At 50.8% G+C, this 23,418-nt stretch overlaps 1 protein-coding gene across 16 annotated transcripts in view; it reads right to left on the bottom strand.

Moving 5' to 3' along the window:
- Nucleotides 1-314: 314 nt before the first annotated feature.
- Nucleotides 315-23,418, bottom strand: part of epb41l2 (erythrocyte membrane protein band 4.1 like 2) — a 40,629-nt gene continuing 17,525 nt past the window's right edge. For 3 of the 16 annotated variants that reach the window (XM_067242348.1, XM_067242345.1, XM_067242347.1), the window contains exons 4-23: nucleotides 21,049-21,153; nucleotides 20,315-20,357; nucleotides 17,928-18,003; nucleotides 17,297-17,518; nucleotides 16,965-17,052; nucleotides 16,312-16,464; nucleotides 16,118-16,215; nucleotides 14,621-14,793; nucleotides 12,380-12,483; nucleotides 10,110-10,160; nucleotides 9,968-10,000; nucleotides 7,891-8,049; nucleotides 6,440-6,565; nucleotides 6,060-6,113; nucleotides 4,883-5,653; nucleotides 3,609-3,737; nucleotides 3,271-3,369; nucleotides 2,396-2,476; nucleotides 1,665-1,782; nucleotides 315-1,465 (exon numbers count right to left, since the gene is read on the bottom strand). In XM_067242348.1, the coding sequence (XP_067098449.1) occupies nucleotides 1,666-1,782; nucleotides 2,396-2,476; nucleotides 3,271-3,369; nucleotides 3,609-3,737; nucleotides 4,883-5,653; nucleotides 6,060-6,113; nucleotides 6,440-6,565; nucleotides 7,891-8,049; nucleotides 9,968-10,000; nucleotides 10,110-10,160; nucleotides 12,380-12,483; nucleotides 14,621-14,793; nucleotides 16,118-16,215; nucleotides 16,312-16,464; nucleotides 16,965-17,052; nucleotides 17,297-17,518; nucleotides 17,928-18,003; nucleotides 20,315-20,357; nucleotides 21,049-21,153 (2,682 nt within the window). In that variant the 3' untranslated portion in view covers nucleotides 315-1,465; nucleotide 1,665. Of the gene's footprint in view, nucleotides 1,466-1,664; nucleotides 1,783-2,395; nucleotides 2,477-3,270; nucleotides 3,370-3,608; nucleotides 3,738-4,882; nucleotides 5,654-6,059; nucleotides 6,114-6,439; nucleotides 6,566-7,890; nucleotides 8,050-9,374; nucleotides 9,435-9,967; nucleotides 10,001-10,109; nucleotides 10,161-12,379; nucleotides 12,484-14,620; nucleotides 14,794-16,117; nucleotides 16,216-16,311; nucleotides 16,465-16,964; nucleotides 17,053-17,296; nucleotides 17,519-17,927; nucleotides 18,004-20,314; nucleotides 20,358-21,048; nucleotides 21,154-23,418 lie in introns of all 16 variants that reach the window. The other 13 variants (XM_067242350.1, XM_067242349.1, XM_067242353.1 and 10 more) reach the window with 13 other exon arrangements.

Genomic DNA, 23,418 nt, shown 5'->3' with positions numbered 1-23,418 from the left:
CACACCTGAGACCTCACACACACCAGAGACCTCACACACACACACGCCTGAGACCTCACACACACACCAGAGACCTCACACACACACACACCTGAGACCACACACACACGCCTGAGACCACACACACACCAGATACCTCACACACACACACAGAGAACATACACGTTCACTGAAGAGACTGTTTCTCAGTTTTAGAGTTCTGATCAGTAATCAGAGTGACATGATAATCCCTTACCATGAGGATAGACACTGTTATTGATCTGTGATTAATGTGAGAACCGGAGACACAATCAGGCCAGTCAGAGAGGTCTGAGTAGAGAATAACAACCCTTTATTCCAACAGTGTTACAGAGAGGGGGGGTGGTGCAGGGGGGACGACACACGACACAATCTTCAAGCTGCTAAAAATCTACGATTGTATGGTCTACACAGGGTTCAGGTCACATGGGGGGTGGGGGTGAGGCTGGTCAAGTAGAAGATCGCCATAGCAACAAACTCCTCCATCGTCTAGTGGTAAACTAATATGGTGGCAATTCAATTTATCATGTGTTTCTTTTTTTAGTTGTCAAAAAAACTTCTGAAATATATTAAAAATATTTAAAAGTGGGAACTAGAACTCAGCTCTAAAATCAGCTTACAGATGAGAGAAATAAAAGATTGAAAACAAACAAAAAACAGATTATAAGAATGTTTCTCTACAAATATGTTTCTTACTTATGGTCCAGAAAAGGTTTGGAAAAGTAAATACGATCCCAAGCTGCCCAGTGTTAAAATGATGTTTATTTATTTGTGTTTGTGTGAGGGAGGTAGAGGGATAGTAACTGCCTCTAGTGGAATGTTCAGACTGCATAGTAGAATGCTGAGTGTGTGTGTGTGTGTGTTTGTTGGCACTGTTCTGTAAATGTACAAGATGACACAGTGCCCCATCCTCACCTTGATTGGTCCCTAGAAAACTGTCCTCCAATTACAATTGATCTTCCTGCTTCCTCACCCCCGGTAAACTGATTAACGTGTTACCATGACAACACGGCACGCCAGTGAGTTCCGAGCTCCGCCATGCCGTCCTACTGGCCGGCTGACTGAATGCCATGGGCGCAGGTAGATGATGTCACTGGACTGTTCCCTCACTCTAAGAGCATCTGTACATAGGGAAGGTGGTATACAGGACCATGTTCTATCCTAATCCTGGCCTCTCTCATTCTCAATATGGTAGACATTTCTTTTTGCAAAAAGCACTAAAAAAAATAAAAAATAAAGACAAGCTACGAATGTTAGCTAAGTGGTTCTCTTCAGAATTATGAAACAGGAAGGTGTGTGATGCACAGACACAAAGGAGGGTCAGTCTCTCCTCCTCCTCCTCCTCCTCTTTTCTCTTCTCCTCCTCCTCTTCTCCAGACAGACTCTCTGACACTGATGTGGGAGTGACAACATACATCCATATATGGACCTCACAGGCTCTTCAACTCTGGGATAGAGAGAGGTTGGTAGAATGATAGAAGGAGAGAGAGGAAGGGGGCAGGGGGTAGAGAGAGGTAAAGGGTTAAACCTGCATCCGCCAACAGTGGAGCTGGACCGAGCTGGTCAATATCCCCCTGGTCAGGTATGGAGACGTTCTCCTCACCCCGAGTCCTCCCCCCTCACCTCAATCCTCCCCTCTTCCTCACCTCAGTTTTCCCCTCCTTCCCCCTCCTCCTCCAGCTCCGTCTCCTTGTGAACTACCACCCTGGTCACTGACATGTCAGGGTGCTGCTCTTTGGCCTCCTTGATGGCCTGGGCCAGGGCCTGCAGTGGGGCACCACCACCACAGGGGGGCAGCACGGCCGGGGAGAGACGGGACACCAGGGAGTTAACAGAAATAAAGGAGTGCAGCAACAAAGGCAACCAACAAACAAACAACAACAACAAAAACTGAGAAGCAAACAAGCAAACCAACTAAGGATGGATGTGGGGATGGAGGAGCAGGGAGGTCACATGGTAGAGCTGGACGTCTGCCCATGTAGGACCCTGGGGGAGGGGGGAAGGGGGCTACACCAGGGACGTGTGGTGGTACCTCATGTATAGACTGTCTGATATCTGCATAACAGCTGTGTTTTTGTGTGTGTGGGGGGGGGGGGGGATCTTCTATGACATGATGCATACCAGCAAATGGTATGGTGCAGGGTTGCCATAGCAACTGTCTCTAGGGTTAGGGTTCAGCCTGGATCTGAGGATGTTTCATCTCCTGCGTGGATGCAGCAGTGTGTGACAGACCTTGTAGTTCCTACAGAGGGAGGTGTGTGGGTCCCCCTGAAAGCCTTAGAGGTGATCTGTGTGTGTGTGTTTGAAAGAGAGAAAGAGAGAGACTGTGTGGGGATAAGAGCTAGAGAGTGTGTGTGTGTGTGTGCGTGTGTCTCACCTGATCATGGTCAATGTCAGAGTCTCCGGTGATGACAATGCGTTTCTCAATCCTGGTCTCTGATAGGCCGCCCTTTAGTGTCTAGAAACAACAACAGGTTGTTATTGGTCAAACCAAGGACCAATAACATGCTCTCAGTTTTTATTTGATGGAATAATTATTATTCCACTGTGGTCAGCCATAGATAACGACCAGGTAAGATTCCTATTACAGCACTATAGCTAAGGTTGCTCTCCCTTAAACATGTACATCATGAAACATCTTGTTCTCGAGATAGGCATGTGGTGGATATTTGGATTTCCTTTTCAATAATAAACAATAATTAACCACATAAACATTGTTTTTCGTTTTTATTTTCTCTCTGGTGTAGTGGAGTCAATTCAATCTTTACATTGTAGGACAGTCACCAAGCAACCGCTACCCCAGCAACATTACTGTGGATGCTGGTATATATTTGTTGAACATGAGAATAAATTGTTAAAGATCCAGATGGGGTTTTCTCCTCCTATCCTCTCCTCTCATGTCCTCTCCTTCTCTCCTCCTGACTCCTACTGTATATATTAGGCCTGAAGGGTGCAGAGGCCAGAATACCTTATGACCAATACACACACACAGAAAACCCTACAGACCAGAGAGAGAGCTGGTCTGTTACCATGGAGATGTGCAGTTACCACAGTGATTTATGTTGTTACCATGGTGACATGCATATGTTTATCCTGGCGGTGTCACTGTACAAATGTGTACCTTCAAGATATGAATAATGATCATTTGTGAGTGTGAATCTTAGTGAAGTGTGTGTGCATGTATCTTGGATATGTATGTGTTTGCGTATGTAATTTGTTGATGAGTGTGTGTGTGTGTGTGTGTGTGTGTACCTTGGTGATGTGTGTTGTGGTTGTGGTACAGAGGGATTCAGAGGTGATGGTCTGGGCTGTCATCAGAACACCCGGCTCCCCATCGGCTCCCCCGTCCAACTGATGAGACACACACACACACACACAGTTACATTACACAAAGAACTACCCACTGAAGGTGGCAAATCGGTACATGAATGCAAATAAATAGTTTAGTAGACAGTAGAAACGCACTCTGCAGTAACACACTGTGTGTGTGTGTGCACACACACACTCTGCAGAGTGTGCACACACACACACTCTGCAGAGTGTGGACACACACACACTCTGCAGAGTGTGCACACCCAGTGTGAGGCTACCTGTGCAGCTTCGTAGGTGATGGTCTTGGTCTCTGTGTGGACGATGGGGACCTCCTTGGTGGCGATCTCTGTCTTCTGAGCAGCGAACGTGTCGGAGATGGTCACCATCTCAGTCTTCACCACGGGCGGCTGGGGGATAGAGCAGGAGTTAGGTTGGCACACACACACACACACACACACAGGGCCCCATGCATTAAGCTTGCTCTACCACAGTATTACCACATGCAAGGAGAGGCAGGGTCACCACATGTCATCTCAGCTTTTACCAGGACCACAACATGAATACACACAACAAGCAAAGCTCCAATCTAGCCACCCAAACACGACCTGGCCCGAGCAGACAGCCTATCGCGTGCAAGCTGCCTTGAGTGAAACCGCATGCAGATGACACGAACAATGCTTCTTGCTTTACTGATAGACATGAGGAAATGAACTGAAAACCGACATCACTGAACACACACACATGCAGTTATTGAACCCAGGGATGAGCCAACGATCACAGAGATGACCCCCGGGATGAGCAAACCATCACAGAGCAGTTTCAGTAAGTGGTTGGTAGAATGATGTTCTACAAAAGGCTGTTGTCATGGTGATTTAGACCCAATAGTACCCATCATCGCCCCAAACACTTAATGAAGACACACACACACACTATCAACAAACCACTGTTCACAAGTAGTTGCACACACACACAGCATGCAGTAAAAAGCACTTCTACTGCCATGCATTTCTATGTAGCATTTAAACACAGGACAACCCAGGGAGAACCCCAGAGGAACCCAGGGAGAACACCAAGGAGAACCCCAGAGGAACCCAGGGAGAACCCCAAGGAGAACCCCAGAGGAACCCAGGGAGAACACCAGAGGAACAAGAGGGGGTATGGAGGCTATGTCACACAGTGATGGAGACAGTAACAGTAGAGTCAAATGAAGCAACAGAGGAGATGGTAGACTGAGACCAGGCGACCCTAAGGTGGGGCTGAGAGCAGGACTGCCCTGCTCCCGAGCTGTCTTTGAGCTGGGAAACTGAGGGGGGAGGCAGAGCGACTGGAACAGCAGGGCGGCTGGAACAGCATGTACTTAGAGGGGGGAGGCAGCGGAACTGGAAGAGCCAGTGTATATGAAGGTGGGTGTGTGGAGCAGATACACGAGATGGTGGGAAAGGTGTGAAGATGTGCATGTGGGTAGGTCGCGGGGTGGGAGGAGCTACAGGTGCGTAGGCAGTAGGAAGGGGGCAGGACTTTGCACTATGTAGCTCTGGGATTGGCCAATTACCTCAGAGCAACATATAACCTGGGGTTGGTGGCGTTCCGTCTCTCCATTTACTCTCGGCTCCACCTCTTCCTCTTCCAGCGCAACCAATCCGGGCAGGCCCTCAGAGTGGGCAGGGTCTTGGGGGTGGACGTGGCCATTGGGGGCCTCTTCAGGGGTCATCATGGGGTCATCAGTGTTCCCTTCCTCCTCTGCTACAGGCACCGCCTCTGACGCCAGAACAACTGCAGGGGATTGGTCTGTCTCAACAATGGGAAGCTGGGGCTCGGGGAGCTCAGATGGTTCTGGTTCTACTTCATGTTCCTCCTTTTTCTCCTCCTCTTCCTTCTGTTCCTCCTGTTTCTCCTCCTCCTGATCTTCCTCCTGTTCCTCCTGTTTCAGCTCCTCTTGATCTTCCTCCTGTTTCAGCTCCTCTTGATCTTCCTTCTCCTCTCTCTCCTCCTCCTCAGGCTCCTCCCTGATCTGGTTGACGGAGGTGTTGACCTCGACCTGAGGATGGTACTCTGCCTCCTCCTCGCTCTCACTCTCAGACGACATGCTTGCCCTCCTCGTCTCCTCTTTCACTTCCGGGTTGGCTTCCTCATTTACTTCCTGGTTGACTTCCGGTTCCACTTCCTGTATGGCTTCCTGGTTCACTTTCGGTTCCACTTCCTGTGGAGGCTGCTCAGTCTCCACGGCAGCGGTAACCACTAGCTCGGGGGTGGGGCATGGCAGCTTGGGGGTCTTCCTGACTTCCTGGATGACCACTGTCTCCTCTACCTCTACCTCAGCCTGCTGTCACCATGGCAACACACACACACGCATGGAGAGAAAAACAACAAAACCAAAATAAACACCACAGAACTCAAAAAACAGCAATTACAGCAACTTAAAGACAAAATGACACGATGGCTGATATGAGCGCTGCAACGGAGATGACGCACAGGAGATCACTGCCTCCAGAGAGAGATCAAGAAGGAGGGATGTAGAAAGAGTGAGACAAAGAGAGAGAGAGAGAGAGAGAGAGAGAGAGAGAGAGAGAGAGAGAGAGAGAGAGAGAGAGGGGGGAGGGGGCTGCAGAAAGAGACAGGTAAGTGCTGGCAGGTAGGATGGCTGTAATGAGACGGATAGATGAGCTGAAGGTTAGGGATGAAGGAGGTGAGGAGGGGTTAGAGGATGGGGGGGGGGCAGTGAGGACCACCTTGCTGACGTCTTTGAGGTCAGGGAGAGTCAAGTCCGTTCTGGGTGGAGTTTTCTGTAGAGGAAGAGAGGTAACCGTGGCAATTGTTACTCAAGTAAAACATGACCTCTACGATCCCAAACACACACACAAACAACACTCACGCAAACACATACGTAAACTTACACACACACAAAGCAGGCAGAAAACATGCAGTCAGAAAAAAGAGAAAGATACAGACAAGTGTGAATGGAAGAAAACAGCCATGCAGCAGTTACTGGTCAGCCTGGTGGGACGTGATAGGTCATCACCACCATGAATGAGGTAGCATGTTATTTAGCAGTTAGCATTCCAATTTAGCATTAATATCAGAACACTAAGGTTAGAATGGTAAGCTGCACCTCAGCAGTGAGCTGGGTTAGATCGCCCCCTGCTGTCTGTCTAGAAGTACTGCAGGAGGTCGCCAGACCAGAGCAAACGCTAGCCGGGTTATTGAACAAGAGGGAGTTGATCTCCTCTTCAAAGCTCTATACAGGGCAGAGGCACACAGAGCAGACAGATCAGAGCCAAACACAGATGGACAGACACAGCGAAGAGAACAGAATGAGAAGAGATGGAAAAGCAGGAAGGAAAGAAGATTACGAAGAAGATTTGAGTGGAAAAAGAGCAGAGGTCGTCACTTTCACGATCAAGCAAAGAGAGCACTGGAAAGATCTTCACTCACACGCACACATACACTTGATCTCGTATCCCCAACTGGCAATGTGTGTGTGTGTATGTGTCTGCGTGTTTATGTGAACCTGTTAGTCGTTTAGCAAGGTGGAAGGATCAGATGTGCACACATGTACATATTACAACCCTACACGGTGTGCATGTGAACATGTACCACTAGACCACAGCAAACACACTGCAACTGAAACTGAGGCGAGTCCTGCTGAAAGGAGAGGGAGGTGTTACATTGGTGCACAACAGGAAGTGAGCAAGCACAGGAAGTGAGGTGAGCACAGGAAGTGAGGTGAGCACAGATCTAAAATACAGCAGTGAACAATCAGACAGCGAACACGCCGACACGGGCAGTCCCGGAGAACAGTGGAACATCACTTCCTGTGTGACGTGAAGAAGAGCAAACACAGACTGGAGCCAGCACAGACATGGCTGCACCTTCACACACAGAGGCTCTCAGAGCAGAGGCAACAACCAATCAGACAGCAGAGAGAAGCTTAGTCATTGGTTGAATGTTCACAGATGTGAGCAGTCGTTGGAGGACTGTTCAGAGGTGAACATTCGTTGGCAGAGAGCTGAGACAGAACCTCTGGTCGTTGGCTAGTAGGTGAGAAGCACAGACAGGTTCCATCCCAGTTGGGATTGCTGGTCTATAACACTCTAAATCTATACACAGGCAGGCACAAACACACAGGCAGACATCCAGTCAGTCAGTCGATCAGATAGACATCCAGTCAATCAGTCAGCCAGACATGCTAAGTCCTCACACAGTGCACAGAAACACAGCCTCCTAGTAACACAGCAGAGATGCAGTGTAGATATGGTACATTCTAGAACAGCATAGACATGGCTAAAGGGGGGGATCCACACCCCACCCTGCCACACAGAGAGAGAGACAGAGAGAGAGACAGAGAGAGAGACAGAGAGAGAGGAGAGAGAGACAGAGCGAGACAGAGAGAGAGAGACAGACAGAGAGAGAGAGAGACAGAGAGAGAGAGACAGAGAGAGAGACACGTGCAGACGGCTCAGGGGGAGCACACAGGTTCCGTACAGTGACAGATACACACTAACGGTACGGGCGTGCGTGTTGGGCTGAGGGGGCGGGCGGCAGACGGACAGACGGACGTACCCCTGGTCCCTGCAGCCTCAGGCTGGTGGCCGGGCTGGCCGTGAGACGCTTCTCCCATTGGCTGGGACGAGGCTCCGGCGTGGCCTCCATGAAACTGCGTTTTAACTCGCTAATGCTAGCCTGGTGCTTCAACACCTCGTCCTGAGTCTTATCCAGATCCTAGCCCCCCAGGAGAGGAGAGGAGACACCCCCAGGACAGGACACCCACCGCAGGCCAGGGGAGGAGGAGAGGGGGAGGTCGAGGGGGAGGGGAGGGGGGTCAGGGTTGACATGGGGAAACAGGGAACATTAACAGTACATTAGTCTGTCAACCAGGAAGACATCATGGCCGCCTGGCCTCACTGAGCCATAGATGGAACTATTTATATTTTGGGATGATGTTGATGCTGGTATTATACAATGGTTTGTGATCAAGTGGGATTGTGGAGAGTGACTATGACCCCTAGGGGGCGATGCAGAACTACAGATGGGTGTATGGTGTGTGTGTGTGTGTGTGTCAGGCAACAGTGAGACGAGGCACAGCCACCATTTTAACCCTTCAGTTCAGTAGGAGAGTGGACACCCTCTGTAGACCAGACACTGAGTAACCCTAGAGACCTGGAACCCTCAACTCTTAAAACCCTGAAACAAAACTCTCAAAACCCTCGGACCTTGGAACCCTGAAATCCAGAGACCATGGAACTCTGGAACCTTGGAACCCAGGTTGTAGTCCAGCTGGTTCTATTCTTCCTTGGTCTAGCCTAGCTTGTTCTACCCAGCTGTTTGGAGCCTAGCTCTGCTGTCTCCGGAGAGAAGCTGACCCAGCAGGAGAACAGAATGAACCAGATTCTAGTGTGAAAAGGGGCCAGGGGCTGCCATGGTGACGAGGTGTCGCTGCCTCCCTCCTCCACGGTGGGGGCTGAGCGGCAGCAGGTCAGCAGGGGAGGGGGGCTGGGAACCTTTTCACAGTTGACAGAACAGCAGGCCCTTGATTCCTCAGTGTCGGGTCTCTGGCAGGGGGCCAGGCTGGTGTATTTAGTGTGTTAACATCAAACCACACGGACTGACACAGAAGATCACTCCAAGCCAACCAGAGCAGAAACCCCCCCAGGGGAGGGGAGGGGGGTGAGCAGGAGAACTGGGTTAGTCTGGTTAGACTCTGTTAACACCCTGGGAGATCAATACAACCAATTACCTGATCAATGTAATCAATACAACACAGAGGACGATGCCTGTGAGCAAGACAGGCACCGCCCGACCCCCTGCCCCCCGCCCCCGTGTCAAACACATGCACCCCCACCCCACACCCCCCCATCACACACATGCACCCACCCCGACCAAGAACACCCTGAACCCCACGCCATCATGCAGGGCTTCCCAACACACACACACACACCTCACACACATGCGGACACACACAGAGCCTGAGAGAGTGAGAGCAAGCAGCCTGGAAGAGAGAGGTAGAGGTTGGGATCATTGTCTCCCAGCAACAGCGCGGTACCAACCTCCAACATTAAATTGCTATGTCTGACATAAATATTGTCCCCCTGCACTCTCAGCTTGCTCTGTGGATCAGAAGGAGGGACACGTGAGGGGGAGGCGAGGCAGCTGCAGTGTTCAACCAATCAGCAGGCAGAGGTCACAGGTCAAGGGTCACCGTGACCTTTACCCTTGACCTTGAGGTAGCGCCATGATGCCCTGACCAGGGTCACATGACCAGGGCCAGCGTTGAAGCTGTGGAGGGGGGTGAGTACCAGCACTGCTGTGTTCAAGTTGGACGGAGCCAATCAAATTGTCTCAGGAATAGTGAACAAATCGTAGTCCTAGATATGTTATGTGACAGTAAGGTAATGTGTGATTGGACAGGACAGCAGTGCTTTGTACCCATGTTCCCATGACAACCAACACACACAAACAAAACTTGCTTTTATGACTGCAAACAAACAGCATCAGAAAACAACAGCAGAACCCAGCGGCAAAACAAAATCCCAGAGGACGAATCACAACACAGACAGGATGAGAAATCATAAACCCCCAAATGATTGACAAGCCAATACACCAACAGATACTCAGTCACTCGACTGGTTAATCAATCAACCTGGAGCTGGGCGGAGTTTGTCTGTCCTGTCTTCTGAGCGCGTGCGGGAGAGAATGATAGGTTAGTCAGTCACCTGCCCTACCCAGACATCTGTACGCTAGCTTAAAGGCATGATGGGAAAGAGGGCGTTGCCCTGACAGACCTCACTGGTCCCAGTGGGAGTGGCCGCAGCCCCAGACTCCGCCTCCTCTACCTGCATGATCGTTGTCATGGGGATGATCGTGGGGAGAAAAAAAACGGTGACATGGATGACGGGAAATGTGCTGTTTCTCTTTCAGCCAAAGAGTCATGTGACTGATGGGAGTCGCATCAGACTCCTCCCACAACAGAGTGAGGCATGACGGGACGCGATGATGGCGCATGCTGGTCTTGGGGCATACGGGGGGCGTGGCTAGTCTCTAAAGCCCGATCTCATTAGGGGATTGAATCCAAAAACAAGTGTGCTTTCTGTCACCAATGCCAGGGTGTACTGTACCAGGGTTGAGTAGCAGAGGCGCGCTGCAGTGTGACCTGAACAGGGACACTACATCCTTCAGACAGGTACGTTAGAACAGAGTACATCTATGTGCTGCTTAAAGGACACCGTCAGGCTGACAGACAAGCTCTCTGTACATGGTGAGGGAGGCTCAGGTGAGGGGTTAGACAATATAAGGAATTGACTTCTGTCAAACCTAACCAGGGGTCAGGGGTTGAAGAGAGATGGGGGGGGGGGGGGGGAAGAGGAAGTGCAGCACATTCAGCATTACAGGAAGAGCACGCGGGGGGCAGAGAGGTGGGGGGGCAAGGGGGGCGGGTATAGTATAGGGGACAGTTGAGGCGGACGGGTGTGAGAGGAGGAGGGGGAGGACGGGTGTGAGAGGAGGAGGGGGAGGACGGGGGAGGGGCAGGGGGGAATATTTTACGCAGCAGGGTCACACAGCTCTAGCTGCCGGTAGCAGTGAGGAGGGGTGAGCGTGTGAGGGTAGTGGTGAAGTGGGGTGAGTTTGTGTGTGGGTATGACATCCTTCACGTCAGGGAAAGGGCTCGAGCAATCTGCTTGCAACTCTGAGCAAGCCCTCAGACGATTGGATGCCCTGATCTCCAAGTAGCAGAGAGTCAGCGCAAGAGGCGGGGCCAAGAGCAGAACCAAGACAGGTGATTGGCTTGCAGATAAGAGAACAGCCAATAGGAGCAAGAGGCAGGGCAGGAGTGAGGAGGTAGAGTTGGGGAGGTGGCACTGCAGGGCTGCAGGCAGACTCAGGCTGGAGAGGCGGAGACAGCCATCTTTAACCACACCCTTCAGAGAGAAGCCACGCCCCCACTGAGAGGCTGCATCTGGTTGCTGGTCGGCAGGCTTCGCCTCTGGCTCTGAACTGAAAGCCTGGGGGAACAGGTCGGGGTTTATGGAAAGGGGAGGGGCCTCTAGAGGCAGGGGGAGGAGCTGTGCTGCAGTCATGGAGTCTGCAAGCGGCAGTTGGTGGAAGGGGGAGGAGTCAGAGCTTCCCAGGAGGTCTGAGTCTGGGGGTTCTGGCCAGGAGGGGGCGTCGTCCTCCGAGATATCTGATAGGACATCGAGCTCCGAGATGGTGTCGAGGGCGGGGGGGAGGGAGGAGAGGGAGGAGGAGGAGAACGAGAGAGGGAACATGAAAATAGACTGTGGGGGTGAGGTGTACACACACACACACACACGTGTATGCGCACGCACACACACACACGCCAGGTGCAGGTGCATGCAACATTGGGAAGAAAGCAGAGAGAACCACAAACCCAGAGAAAGAAAGGATGAGTGTGGTAAACCATAGGGAAAGGAAAGGGAAAAGAGGAGAGAAATACAGCATTAGTCAGTGAGACACAAGGCCACCAGGTCAGGGGTCAGCATAGTGGGGTCAGACAGAGGGAGGGGGGCAGGTGGGGGGAGTATAGGGTGTGGTACTACAGTGCAACAGAGAGTGATATCACCAGTAGGCATGCAGAGTGCAGAAACAGAGAGAAAGAGGATCTATAACAAGACCTGCTATTGGACGAAGGCATCCGTAACCTGCCCTGCTATTGGATGAGGACATTGTTACCCTGAGCTGCTATTGGACAAGGACATCTGCAAGCTGACCTGCTATTGGATGAGGAGCTTTGTGTGATGAAGCCTTTTCAGCACAATGTCTCTGTAAGAATCAGTCATCTGACAGCCAATCCCAGCTGAGCTTCATTAAACGTAACGTCGTAATAGGCAGAGTATAACCCATGATGTCACACAGCCTGTGAGCTGGACATGTGATCACGAGGTAGCAGCAGTCGTATGTGGTGGTCTGCTATTCCTGGGGGGGAGGAATGTGTTTGAGAGTGTGTGTGTGTGTGTGTGTGAGAGCGTGTGTGTGTGTGAGAGTATGTGTGTGTGTGAGAGAGGTTAGTTGGTCCCAGCAGCCTGCTCTTTCTCACCTTGGAGTCAGAGTTGAGTTCGAGGGCGGGGTCATGTCCGTTCTCCCCAGGGGTGGAGGAGAAGGGGGGGCCGGAGTCTGCATCAGTCACATTGATCACTGGAGCTGGGAGGAGAGAGAGCGCACACACACACACACACACACACACACAGTCAGGTCATCATGTTCAGACACATCTCTGAACATGATGAACATGATAGGGAGTCAGGTGGCTGAGCGGTTAGGGAAGCGGGCTAGTAATCAGAAGGTTGCCAGTTCGATTCCCGGCCGTGCCAAAAATGACGTTGTGTCCTTGGGCAAGGCACTTCACCCTACTTGCCTCGGGGAGAATGTCCCTGTACTTACTGTAAGTCGCTCTGGATAAGAGCGTCTGCTAAATGACTAAATGTAAATCTCGAGCAGTAGCTCTGACTGTCCAGCAGAAGGCAGTCTACCACCGGGACAGTTTCAGTGTTGTTTATCTTCATCATCTCTCCATGACTGAAAGATGGATACACGTTCACGGTTTGTACAGTGTACTCTACATGTATAGCAGCTATTCCTAGCTTGTACAGTAACTATGCCTACATGTACAACTAGCTACACTTAGAATTAGAATATCTATCACTTAGAACAGTGTTCGACACCTCAGATGTGGAGTGCTTCGGAAAACAGTCAGATGGTGTTTATGTCTCAACTAGAGCATCTTCATGCACATGCCCCTGTGTCTGTGTGTGTATTGAGCATGTGCTTGTGTGTGTGTGTGTACATGGCAGAGTGTGTGTTGTGTGTGAAGTGTGACCACCCACAGCGTGATAAGACTACACTGGACGTAGCCATATGGTCGTCATGGATTCCTGGGGCTTAGCTGTGATTGGATGATGCAGTGAGAATGCAACCTGATATCGCCATTACAGGCTGGAGCAGCTACGCTCTATGCATGCACATGCACTCTACAAACACACACTACACACACTGACCCCCCTTCAATGTACACAACCACTCCCACACGTCTACTGTACACCCTCAAAAGCTCTCCAAACCTCCTACACAAACACACCCTCTCCTGTTGGGCTAGTGAACCCTCTCCAGCAGGCCTCTCTCCTGTTGGGCTAGTGAACCCTCTCCCGCAGGCCTCTCTCCTGTTGGGCTAGTGAACCCTCTCCAGCAGGCCTCTCTCCTGTTGGGCTAGTGAACCCTCTCCAGCAGGCCTCTCTCCTGTTGGGCTAGTGAACCCTCTCCAGCAGGCCTCTCTCCTGTTGGGCTAGTGAACCCTCTCCAGCAGGCCTCTCTCCTGTTGGGCTAGTGAACCCTCTCCAGCAGGCCTCTCTCCTGTTGGGCTAGTGAACCCTCTCCAGCAGGCCTCTCTCCTGTTGGGCTAGTGAACCCTCTCCAGCAGGCCTCTCTCCTGTTGGGCTAGTGAACCCTCTCCAGCAGGCCTCTCTCCTGTTGGGCTAGTGAACCCTCTCCAGCAGGCCTCTCTCCCTTCTGGACCCGCTGAGCCTCCCCAAGCAGCTCTCATTTCCTGGTTCTGACCCAGTCCCCCCCGCCCCCAAGACAGGAAACAGATGCTGCTGCTATTTCCTGTATCTAACCCTGACACACTGTGAGGGACGGGCTGCTGTCGCTGACGGCCGCTCCGCTCCACCAGTCTGAGCATGCTCAGACACGCTGACTGAGCATGCTCAGACACACTGGGTGAGCATGCTCAGACACGGTGACTGAGCATGCTCAGACACACTGGGTGAGCATGCTCAGACACACTGGGTGAGCATGCTCAGACACGCTGAGCGTGCTCATGCAGGAGACACTTTCCTTTGATCAACACTTCTGTTGCGCTCGCCCGCTTTCTTCCTTTCTTTCTACTCTCATCTACAGCTCTGCCCCCCGTTCCACACTTTCACCCAGCGATTCTACGCTCCACCTATCTTGCAGTGCCATTCCCTACGTGTGTGTGTCTGCTATCGACTGTTATCAGCTGTCCAAGGCTATGGACCAGGTATGCAAATACTAACAACCTGGGGAACCACAATGACGAAACTGTGGCGTGTACCGTGAGAGAAAGGCATGTGTGTGTTCCTCTAAGCATTGGTGTGCAGAGCATGTTTGTGTGTCTACAGAGTGTGTGTGTGTGTGTGCGGCGACATGTGTGTCTACAGTGTGTGTGCGTGTCTACAGTGTGTGTGTGTGCAAGTGTGTCTTTCTGCAGTGCGCGTGTCTACAGTGTGTGTGTGTCTGCAGTGTGTGTGTGAGTGTGTCCCACCTCCATCCAGGCTGCGGGAGATGCGTTTGCTGGAGGTGCGTTGGAAGTAGGGAGCAGGCCGGTCTATGAGGGAGCTGGCCTGGCGGCTCTGGGCCTGGGTCCGCCCGCTGTACCGGAACTTAGAACCCAGGGTGAGGAACTTGGCCTTGGGGGGCTGCTCTGGAGCCGTCAACCTGAGAGACAGGGAGCGAGGAGGGGGCGTGTTAGTACAGAACACACACACAGGCGTGCACGTACATGCAAACTCACATTTGTTTCGTTTACTACGCGGACGATGTTGGACGCACGCAGCTTCCCAAAAGATAAGGTCACTGAAGCGAACCAGACACGTGTCTGTGTGTGTGCAAGCGTGTGTGCTCATTCAGGCCAGTCATGAGGGAACAGGTACATCTTTATCAGTGTCGTCAGTGTCTGTCTACTACAGTGAGTGAACCGAACCCTAAGTCCTACTTTCCAGATGCCCCTATCCTTTATAGCTCTAACCCTATCCTCATACCATTTGACACAGCAGCAACTCTTTACATATAGAACAAGAGAGAGAGAGGTACAGACAAAGGGGGAAGGTTCTCAGGCCAGATGTGTGCTGATATCTCTACTAGTCTCTCCAGTAGTATCAGGTTTCCCCCCTCCTCCACACCATCCCAATAACCAGTATGATTTAACGTTGTTAGCATTGACAGTCATGGACCAGACCATTAGCAGATGGAGGGGTGGGTGGACACTTGAGGGTTTTCTGGCAGTGATTGGCTGGGCAGTGCCGATGATGTCATTAGTGTGTGGAGGGGCTGGGTCTTGGTCTTGGTTGCCGTGCCAACAACAACAGGCAAGATTAAACTGTCGGGATCACGGAGTCGGGTCTGCTTTCCATTTGGACTGGGCCAACACACACACACCCACATACACACACACACACACACACACATGCACAAACACACTCCAGGTGGAACCCATTTAACAGAGGCGTCGCCGAGGGCTTGTTGGGCTGCTAGGACCCAGGGGACTTTCATCACTCTGCCTGTCTGCAGCGTGGAGGTGCCTCTTCAACAGACACAGAGGAATGACTTCCTACAGGATTCGACATGTCTGTGTGTGTCTGTGTGTTTGTGCACACGCTGCTCTGATTGGATGGGAGGCATGGCTGGAAACCCTGCCTCCTTAGAGACCAACCAATTACACACTAGACTGAGAACACACTCCAGATAACACACAGCTTAGCATGCTTCATAACAGAGATGGAGGGAGGAAGGGGGAGATAAGGAGAGAAAGAGGTTCAGAGAGACTGACGGAAAAGGGGGACAGAGGAGAGAAAGAGAGAAAAAGAAAGCTCGAGAAGAGAAACAAAGAGAGTAGGACTAAATGAAGAGAGGGAGAGCGAGATTGAGAGAAAAAGGGAGATACATAAAGAAAGAGTAGATAGAGAGATCGAGGTTAAGAGAGATAGAGAGAGATAGAGAGAGAGAGGCTGAGAGAGACAAAGGGAGAGAGGAGGGCAGTTACCTGAAGAAGGTGTGGTGTTCCACGCAGACCTTCCACACCCTCTTGGCAGCACGGTGGCTGGGGAGCTTGAACCCCACCGTGCTCTCAAACTGCTCCATCTGGAACCCACAGGAGAGGGTGGTGTGACCAAGACAACAACTACCTCCCCCCCTTCCCCCCCCCCCCCCCCCCTCCTCCTCCACCCCCCTCCCTACCTCTCCGGGGCGGATCTTGATGTAGAAGTTGTTCCTCTTGTAGGAGATCTTGAGGATCTTGGGCCAGGCGAAGCGATTGATCCTCAGGCGGTCCTTGTAGATCAGCAGCCCGCTGGAACACACACCCAGCATGATGTCCACGCCCTCAGAGTCCTGCCCACACACACACACACACACACACCAGGCAGAGACACAGGGTTAGATCAAGGCCCAGAGCAGGGACAGACAGTACTACATCACAGCCTAGAGACAGGCACGGTTAGATTATGGGACAGGCAGTCAATACTAAGTCAGTTAGTAGGATTACGTGATATTGTAAAAGGGGTTCGAGTAGCAGCCTTCTGGGCTTGAGAAATAAGTGAGTGTGTTTGTGTGTGAGTGTGTTTGTGTGTGAGTGTGCACATGTGTGTAGAGTGCATGTGTCTTAAAAGCAGTGAAATGTATTCTGCTGATGACCAGACAGGCAGACGCCAGTCCAGACACCCATCTTTAATCTCATTATCAAACTCATCTCATCTCTCCCAGCCTACACGGTCCTAAAAGCCTGTACAATTATGCTAGCATGTTATAACATGATATGAAGTTAGCGCGAGGACAGAACCAGGCCTTGTATGAGGTCATTGGCGAGAGTCGGCGCAGGCTGATGATGTCACCTTGGCATGGTGCAGGTCCACTCCATACATTGAGAGCTTCTTGGCGTTTTCTAAAAACTGGGCGTCGGCCTGCGCGGGCGTCATCCCCCTGGAGACCAACAAGTAAACAACAACAGATGAGGAGGACAGAAACAAACAGAGCACTGAGAGATGCAAGACTGGTCAGCGGGTCCAGTGCTCTGGTCATGACATGTTCCACGCTGGATACGTCTGATCTCTTTCTGTCACACTCTCTCTGTGTGTGTACATGTGTGTATGGGTCTGCTCTGCTTGTGTCTGTGCCCGGGTGGGTGGGTGTGTGTGTGTGTGTGTTTGTGCAGGTGTGTGTTTACCTGTGGCTCTTGTGCAGCTCCACCACCTTCTCCTCCATCTCCTTGCCCTGGGCCGAGCCAAAGGTGAAGTCGCTGACGTAGTCCGGGAGGCGGGACTCGTCGCTGTCGTGGTCACCGAGCTCGGCCTGCAGCGAATAGGATCCCAGGAGGGCGTGGGTGACGAAGGAGCAGGGGAGGCGACCTGACGAGATGTCCTCTCGCAGCTGGAGGCACAGCAGGTATCTGGAGGGAGGGAGGACAGAGGATGAACAGCTATGACTGAGTCATGTTATACATCTCCCCAGCCTGCCTTCTACCATGCATGAGAAACCTGGGGGTGGTGTGTGTGTGTGTGTGTGTGTGTGTGTGTGTGACATGAGCAGCAGACCCTGCAGTGTCTATCCAGTGTAGCTGCAGCCATCAAGCAGAGCACTTCCACGGCCAATTACACTCTCTGGCCCGGGGCTCTGGGACATCCAGAACAGGATGTGTGTGTGTGTCTAAGTGTGTGTGTTTGTTCCGCAGTGGGGGTCTGTGTGCCTTATCGACTAGCTGTGTCAGGGTTAATGGATGTATCTGCAGCCAAAGCAAAGACCTCCACTCCTACCCAGAACCAAGGTCACACGGCGAGAGAGAGTATGTGTGTGTGTACCTGGTTATATCCTCAGTAAGCTGAGAAGGGTCTGGAGGATAGAACTTGACATTGAAGGAAAACTGCCAGTTGTTGTCTGGAGAGAGAGAGAGAGAGAGAGAGAGGAAGAGAGAGAGGAAGAGAGAGAGAGAGAGAGAGAGAGAGAGAGAGAGAGAGAGAGAGAGAGAGAGAGAGCATACATTCCATTTCAGACAGAGTGAGTGACATATGTTAGTAATTATCCACCAGATAGACACGTGGACCAGCTTTGATCTTCACAACTTCTCAGATTGGTCCAGCAGTGCATCGGACAGTCAGACACACACACACACACACACACACTCTCCCTGGTTTGGTCATATCATTATATCATTAGAGACTAAATATCTTGACTGAAACAGACTTCAATATTTCACCTCTGTATTCCTCTCTCACCTCACCACCCTCTCTCTCTCTTTCTTGCTTCCTCTCTCTTTATTAGCATCTCATGACTCTACTTGTGAGATGCCTCAGAGTCAGAACCAACACACACACACACCTCACCTGAGGAACACACGTTGTGCTACAGCCTTGGCTGTAACCTAGCAACAACAGAGCAGCACAGCTGATCTCTAGGATGATTAAGCGCTTGCAGAGAGGACGACTGTGAGGATGATGGAGGCTATCCCTCGTCCTCTGGGAGCACAGAGACAGGAGGTTATGTAACTAGCGACCACATGTCTGATGTGAGAGACTCAGGGCTTTACTGGGTTGTACAGTAGGGTTACAGTAGGGTTACAGTAGGGTTACAGTAGGGTCCAGATAGATAGTGGGTCGTAGTTGATAGGTTTGGTGGAGGGATTTCAGATTCGACACTGGACTCCCTCGCTCTCTGTCCTCTCATGTCTGCAGAGCATGAGAATGAGACAGGCCATAACACAACGCTGACCTTTTGAGTTTCCATTCAGATAAAAACACATTCACACAAACTCAGTGGGCCCGTCCCGGGGATGCGGGAGATAAGTCATTAAGGAGGAATTCCAGAAACAAGCCGTTCTTCCCCTGAACCGAGCCTGTGTGTCCTGATGAGACACTGGAGCCACTGTGCCGCCCCCCCCCCCCTCACACCCTGAGGACCTGGGGGGTCAGTGACTAGCAGGCCAGAGAAAGGCTGGGTTCTGAGCCACATTAAGAGAGCTGGAATGTGGCCTTGATAGCAGCTGCTGCACATTGTAAGATGTCCTTCAGATCATTCTAGAAAACAGAGTCTATGTCACTGGACTGGATAAAGATCAGTATAGAGCAAAGATTTGACTGTCCTGGAATGATCTGTTCATTATAGATCAGGGCACTCTAGAATGAGACTTTTCTAGAACAGAGACTATGTCATTGGTCTCTGGAAGATCATTCTAGAACAGAAGTGAATGTGTTCATGAGCTCCCAGGATCTATCCTGACAGAGCCCCCACCTCCCCCTCGTTCTCTCTCAGACACACAGACAGGCAGATAGATGGGCAGACAGACAGGCAGACAGATAGATGGGCAGGCAGACAGACAGCAGGTTTATCTGTCTGTAGGTCTAACACTCCAGCCTCTACACCGCAGCCCTTGACTAACATGAACCAACAATGAGAACACTCATTCAGAGAAAGAAAAATAAAAATCTGCTACATTCCTTCTTGCTTCCCTCAATTCCTCCTTTTTTTGTCTCCAGTTCCTCTTTCTCTACTCCTCCCACTTTCCTTCTCTGTTTAGATCCCTTCTCAACCCTTCCACTCTCTGTCCTTCTCTCTCTGCCCCCCTCATCTCTCTATCCCCCCCCCCCCTTCCCCTCTTTCTCTCTCTGACGGGGTCCACAGTGCTGCAGATTATTTGGAAAATTCCAACCCAGAGACGACATCACAGCAAGACCATTTCCTTTTCTCTCTTCAGTCTGCCCCCAGGAGACCAGATCAGATGTTCTCCAGCCCCCAACTCTGTAACCCTGCAGCCCCCAACTCTGTAACCCTGCAGCCCCCAACTCTGTAACCCTGCAGCCCCCAACTCTGTAACCCTGCAGCCCCCAACTCTGTAACCCTCCAGCCCCCAACTCTGTAACCCTCCTGCAAACATTTTTATCCTTCCTGCTCTCAATCCCTCTACCACTTTTTGAAGATGATAAAAATGTAAATGGCCTTAGTGGTCGACAAGCCAATAAGAACTCAGCTGGTGAAGCACACAAACCAATCACAGCTGACACGAGGGTATTCAGACCAATCAGAGCTGAGGGTGTGAGCTACAGCAGGCATGGATTGGTGGGTGTGAGGTTGGGGCGAATTACAGGGTGGGGAGGTGTAGAGCTCTAATTAGAATGGTATGTAGGGTAATGTAATTGTAGGCATGCACACACACACACACACACACACACACACACACACACAGAGAACTCACTGCGGATCTGGCGTTTGATCTCCTTGGTAGGGTCCAGCCAGCACTACAGGAAGAAAGCACAAACATGGTGACTTCAACTTTGACAGGTGAAAAACACACACATTCACATTTGCACTCACAATAAAATTATTCTAGTTGTTCCTGTTGAGTAGGCATGGCTATTGGCAGGTCTTAATAAACTGTTGGATTGTGTAAAAGTCTGTATTACAAATGACACTGTGTGGAAAGAGAGAGAAACACAGAGAAAGGCAAACTTGGGGTTAGAGAAAGTTAAAAGAAAATCTCCAGTCCAGTCAAGTCCAACTTCATCCAGTCTAGTCTAGTCTAGACTAGTCCAGCCCAGTTTAGTTTAATCCAGTCTAGTGTAGAGTGTAGACTAGTCCAGTCCTAACATTGTGGACAGCTGCAGCTCTGGCCCTCGTCCACCAGACAGACATGGCTGTTATTATCACTGTGGCCTACCAATCCTCACTGTAAACACACACCCACAGACACGCACATACAAGTGCAGACACACACAAAGACACACAGACCCATTCCACACTCGGCACACCACAAACACGCTGCTCTCCCTTCCTTTTGCTCTCTCTTTACTCCCTCTCTCTCCTCCCCTCTGTTGGTTCCTCTGCGTTGTGGCTCCTCTCCACGACAGGGTCACTGTGAGGGTAGTGTCTCCTGCCCCAGTTCGACAGATATGAGCAGAACTTGTGTTCAGGAAAGGAGCAGGTCTGTACCTTCTGGTCAGCGTTGTCTCTGTAGCTCAGGCCGAAGTAGTCCTTCTCCAGCAGGTTAAGGTGCTCACACACCTTGAAGAACAGGATCTGGCCCTTGGCTCGTTTCTGGAGGACAGAGAGAGGAGGGGTCATAACCTGGAGTGGAGTTCTGCTTAACTAGCACCCAGCATAGAACATAGCTCCGCCTGAGATGACAGGGGGATTGAGAAAGAGAGAGATAGGAGTGAGTGAGAAAGATGGGGGAGGGAGACCAATAGAGAAAACAGACGGGAGAAGACAGAGAGAAAGAGATATGGAGAGAGGAAGAAAGATCTGTAGACGAGAAGAAAAAGAGAGATGGGTGGAGGAGAAAGAGAGAAAGAGATGGGGGAGCGGGAGGCACTTTAACATGTTCACAGTTATTTTGAACTGCAGAGATGGTAAGGAACACAGTATTCACCCAAAAGGTGTGTGTGTGTGTGTGTGTGTCAGGCTAACAGGAGGTAACTGGCTGAAAGTTCCAGTAAACTCTGGAGAATGCACACCCACAGGGCAAGGGAGGGGCGTGAGCTGACATTTACTCTGTAGATGCACACACACACACACACACACACAGGCATGCACACAAACACGCAAGCACACACACAGGCACGCACACACACATACACACACAAGCACACACACACAGGCACACAGTCGGACAGACTAACAGGCAGGCAGACAGACAGTGTGCCAGTGTAGCAGGCCCGTGGCCTGGGCGCTGGGCAGTATTAGCGGGCGCAGCAGAACTGGACCAGCCTGGTATTACAGGACAATCAGAACAAAAGCCTGTGGATCTGCTGGGCTGGGTCTGGTCCTGATGGTATTTGGGTTGAATGGCAGCAGGGACAAAGAAAGAACTGATCTGACCCCCCCCCCCCCCCCTCACCACCACCTCCTCCTCAGGGACACATTCCCCAGTCTAGCCTGGAGGGCAATAAACCCCCCCAGTTCTGACCCTGACCTGTAGACTGACTGAAGAGGGCACCCAAGACTGATTCTCACCAGCCCACTCTGAGATCTGCTCTCTGTCTGACTGTACAGTAAGTACAGTCTGACAGTACTGTAAGTACTATAGAAGGAGGTATCAGGATTCCAGATTCAAATAAATATGCTAGGTTGCTATAAATAGGCTAAGTCTCGATGATTTATGAAACCAAGAAAAAATATACTGAGAAGTCATGAACATGTTTAGCATCTAAACTTATATGCAAAAAAAAAAAAGAAGTCAAACTTGATGCAAGAACAGCTTTTACTTCTTGCCCAACTTATGCATGGGAAAATATGCCTGCAAAGAAGTGCAGCTTTCCCACTTCTGCCATTTTAGGATTGTTTGTGATTTGGTTTTAGTGACATAGGAGTCCTCTTGACTACCCCTAACTTTTCAAAGATTTAGGAGCTGTTTTTTAACGTTAAAATGCTTTAAGAAATTCCCAAAGATTTAATAGTCCTTAAACTAGGACTGACACGCCCGTAATTTTTGAGTTTCTCCTAAATCAAGTTGGGAGATGCATTTAGCTCTCACATGTTTTGGGAGGTCAGTCCCTACTGATCTGCTTGGGTGTTAGTGTGTGTCTTTGTGCGTTTGTGTGATTGGGACTTGTGATAGTTTGTCAACACTATGTCAACACCTTTAGTATACATGCAGACACGCACAAATGCATGTACCCTTCTGACCTGTTTGGATGTGTGAAAATCCACTCACTAAATGGATTGTATTGATCTTGTAAAAGCTATGTGCTGTTCCAGGACTGTTGCTGTTTGTTGCCGGACTGTTACTGGCTGTTGCTAGGCTATTAGGGTGTAACTAGGCTTGGTAATACACTAGGTGCTACGCTAGGTGTTAGAGAAGGGTGCAGGTGCAGGAAGTGTGTAGCTAGGCTAGATGCTACGCTAGGTGTTAGAGAAGGGTGCAGGGGCAGGAAGGGTGTAGCTAGGCTAGATGCTAGCTAGATGCTACGCTAGGTGTTAAAGAAGGATGCAGGTACAGGAAGGTGTAGCTAGGTGCTACCTAGATGCTAGGCTAGGGCTTAGCCTCATTAAGATTCTTCCAGTGGTCCCTGTAACCCAGTGCAGGTCGTTAGTGTTGAGGACCGAGGGCAGCTAAGGATAACATACACACGGTAGTGTGACTTGATGCAGGATGCAGCACCACAACCAGAGGGACTAGTCTGCAGGGTTACATGGAAAGTAGGTCAGCTGAGATTGCTGGCATTTTACTACTGAGCACACACACAGACAGACACACTTCCTCCCAGATGGTGCAGGGTGCTCGGATATGTGACTAGGTGTGGCTCTCTAGGAGAGCTTCATGAGGGGGGGTTGTCCTGGTAACACATTTAGTGATGAATA

The sequence above is a fragment of the Osmerus mordax genome, chromosome 8 (assembly GCF_038355195.1).
Source record: "Osmerus mordax isolate fOsmMor3 chromosome 8, fOsmMor3.pri, whole genome shotgun sequence".
Taxonomy (NCBI): Eukaryota; Metazoa; Chordata; class Actinopteri; order Osmeriformes; family Osmeridae; genus Osmerus; species Osmerus mordax.
Note: the sequence above shows the minus strand (reverse complement) of the source record. Positions and strands in the feature narration are given on the sequence as shown.